The sequence below is a fragment of the Sinocyclocheilus grahami genome, unplaced genomic scaffold (genome assembly GCF_001515645.1).
Source record: "Sinocyclocheilus grahami isolate Dianchi unplaced genomic scaffold, SAMN03320097.WGS_v1.1 scaffold862.1, whole genome shotgun sequence".
Taxonomy (NCBI): domain Eukaryota; kingdom Metazoa; phylum Chordata; class Actinopteri; order Cypriniformes; family Cyprinidae; genus Sinocyclocheilus; species Sinocyclocheilus grahami.
Genome location: NW_015506041.1, coordinates 184467 through 186639, shown reverse-complemented (window position 1 = coordinate 186639; position 2173 = coordinate 184467). Strand labels below are relative to the sequence as shown.

The 2173-nt window shown below is 38.0% G+C and overlaps 1 protein-coding gene across 1 annotated transcript in view; it reads right to left on the bottom strand.

Moving 5' to 3' along the window:
- The window catches only part of LOC107563206 (integrator complex subunit 8-like), a 24169-nt gene extending 22855 nt beyond the window's left edge, over positions 1 to 1314 (bottom strand). Inside the window, exons 1-2 of the mRNA XM_016248013.1 lie at positions 1303 to 1314; positions 1016 to 1151 (exon numbers count right to left, since the gene is read on the bottom strand). Of these exons, the coding sequence (XP_016103499.1) occupies positions 1016 to 1151; positions 1303 to 1311 (145 nt within the window). The 5' untranslated portion in view covers positions 1312 to 1314. The remainder of the gene's footprint in view (positions 1 to 1015; positions 1152 to 1302) is intronic.
- Positions 1315 to 2173: the final 859 nt, after the last annotated feature.

Genomic DNA, 2173 nt, shown 5'->3' with positions numbered 1-2173 from the left:
TTTCATAAATCACACGTGAACTCTGTCGTAAGTTGATTTGTGCGCACAGATCTGCGCTCGTTTCTACGTTAGATTGATAAATGAGGCCCACTGTGTGACAAAAAGGGAAGATGCAAAGTTCCTGGGTGCTATGAAGTACATGATGTGACAGACACACCACATCAGGGCTGGGAAACTTCGGTCCTGGAGGGCCACTGTCCTGCAGATTTAGCTCCAACCCTAATCAAACACATCAGAACCAGCTAATAAATGTCTTTCAAGATCACTAGAAAGCTACAGGCAGGTGTGTTGAATTAGGGTTAGAGCTAAACTCTGCAGGACAGTGGCCCTCCAGGACCGAAGTTTCCCAGCCCTGCACTATGACACAAACCTACGTCTGTATCAAATGCAATATATCAATGTGTTTCAAGTGTTTTTCCCTTTTCACTTCTTGACAGATTTGTGATTTCAATTGCTCTCTGAACATTGTCTTATGATATGTGAATGGAGAATTTTCTCCGTGATTCTGCACCATTGTTGCACAACGTTGCCCTAAGGCAGCGAAAAAATATTTTGGGATGGGGGGTGAGGGGTGGTCAAAAAAAAAGTTTTATCAATAAAATGTTCCCAAATAAACAAAACAATTATGTAGAATAATTTTTTATCATGTTCCCTCAAAATGTGTGCAGTAGAGGGTTAAAATAATATACAGCACACATATTACTAGGACAGTCCTCTGGCATAACCTCAGCCTTAGAAAAATACTTACATTTACTACAGTACAGTAAAGTCATGATAATATGCAATGTCCTTCAAGCAATGTAAGAGGGTTTGTTTGTTTTCCTGACATTTTGTTTCTTTATGTGTCCTGTCACAGTTTCATAAACTGAACCGAAAATATTCTGCAGTTCTCATAAAAACACGAAAGAGCTCTAACACTGTTTTGCGCCATTGTTTTGGCAATGCATCTGTCAATCGAACTACAACAGAAATCACGACAGGGCTTGGTGGTGGCTCTAGGGCATAAGATGCACACCTGGATGAGGGCCCTGCAGGTGCTGCTCCAGTAGCGATGGATCCAGCAGAAACTCAAACCAGGAGGCCTGCGGCGGGGTGCAGGGACGACTGCAGCTCAACGCCTCGCGGTCTGCCGCCTCAACGCTCATACTGACCTGCACAAAACATCAGTGCATGGCATTCAGTACATAAAGCATAATAGCTTTTTATATGCTTTATTTGAACCATCAATTTACACTATGGTACAACAAAATTAGAACACAGTAATTAAAAATAACCAATGGAGAGAAAGAAAACAAGAACAACCAATACCATAGCTCAAAACAGAAACGTAATAAATAATAAAGGAAAAAGAAAGAAGAGGGCATTATACAGAACAATAAAAATTAAACATTAAATACAATAGAAAATTTGTAGGCCATGCAAATTGTACATGTTCTGAGTGCTTTCTTGTTAAGTGAAACTGAAATTGTAAGCAAATAATTTTTTCTCTTGTAAAAACACTACAAAAACAGGTTTACAATTCAAAAATTTGCATTTGTGAATATAGGATCTACATAAGAAGAGAATTAGGTTTATTACAAAACAATCCAAAAAATAGTACATTTGGGATTAACTGAAAAATCTAACTAACAAATCTAACAAACTAACATCTTTCCAGAGATGAGCAGAATAACTGCTTGACCAAAACAAATGAAGAAGAGTTTCGGTGTCATTCTGACAAAAGGAGCATTTTGTGTCAAAATCAGATCCAAAAGTTTTCTTCAGACAGGGTAAATCTTATATTAGCTCTGTCTTAAAATACAGCGAACAGACAGCATGAACACAGACTGTAAAAAAAAACAAAAAAAAAACAGGTCATGAACAGTGTTTTTGGGCTTGAGTGCGGATTGTATATATGATGCCCAAATATGCTGTCTAGGTAGGCAGCTCACTAGGATTCGGCACACTGTGATGTACTGGTTCAACATTTTGAGCTTTTAATTGCAATCATATTAGTTAATTACGTTTTAGTTACCGATGATTATTGACGATAGTAATATTGGTGTCAGTAATGTTCAGAGTTAACTTAATAATATCAGGCTCGTGAAAACTGCTTAGATGTGACTCAATGCTAGTCTTTGATCTTTATAGTCCCACCGGTTTTTATCATTTCCTGCATTATCACTCACCTGCT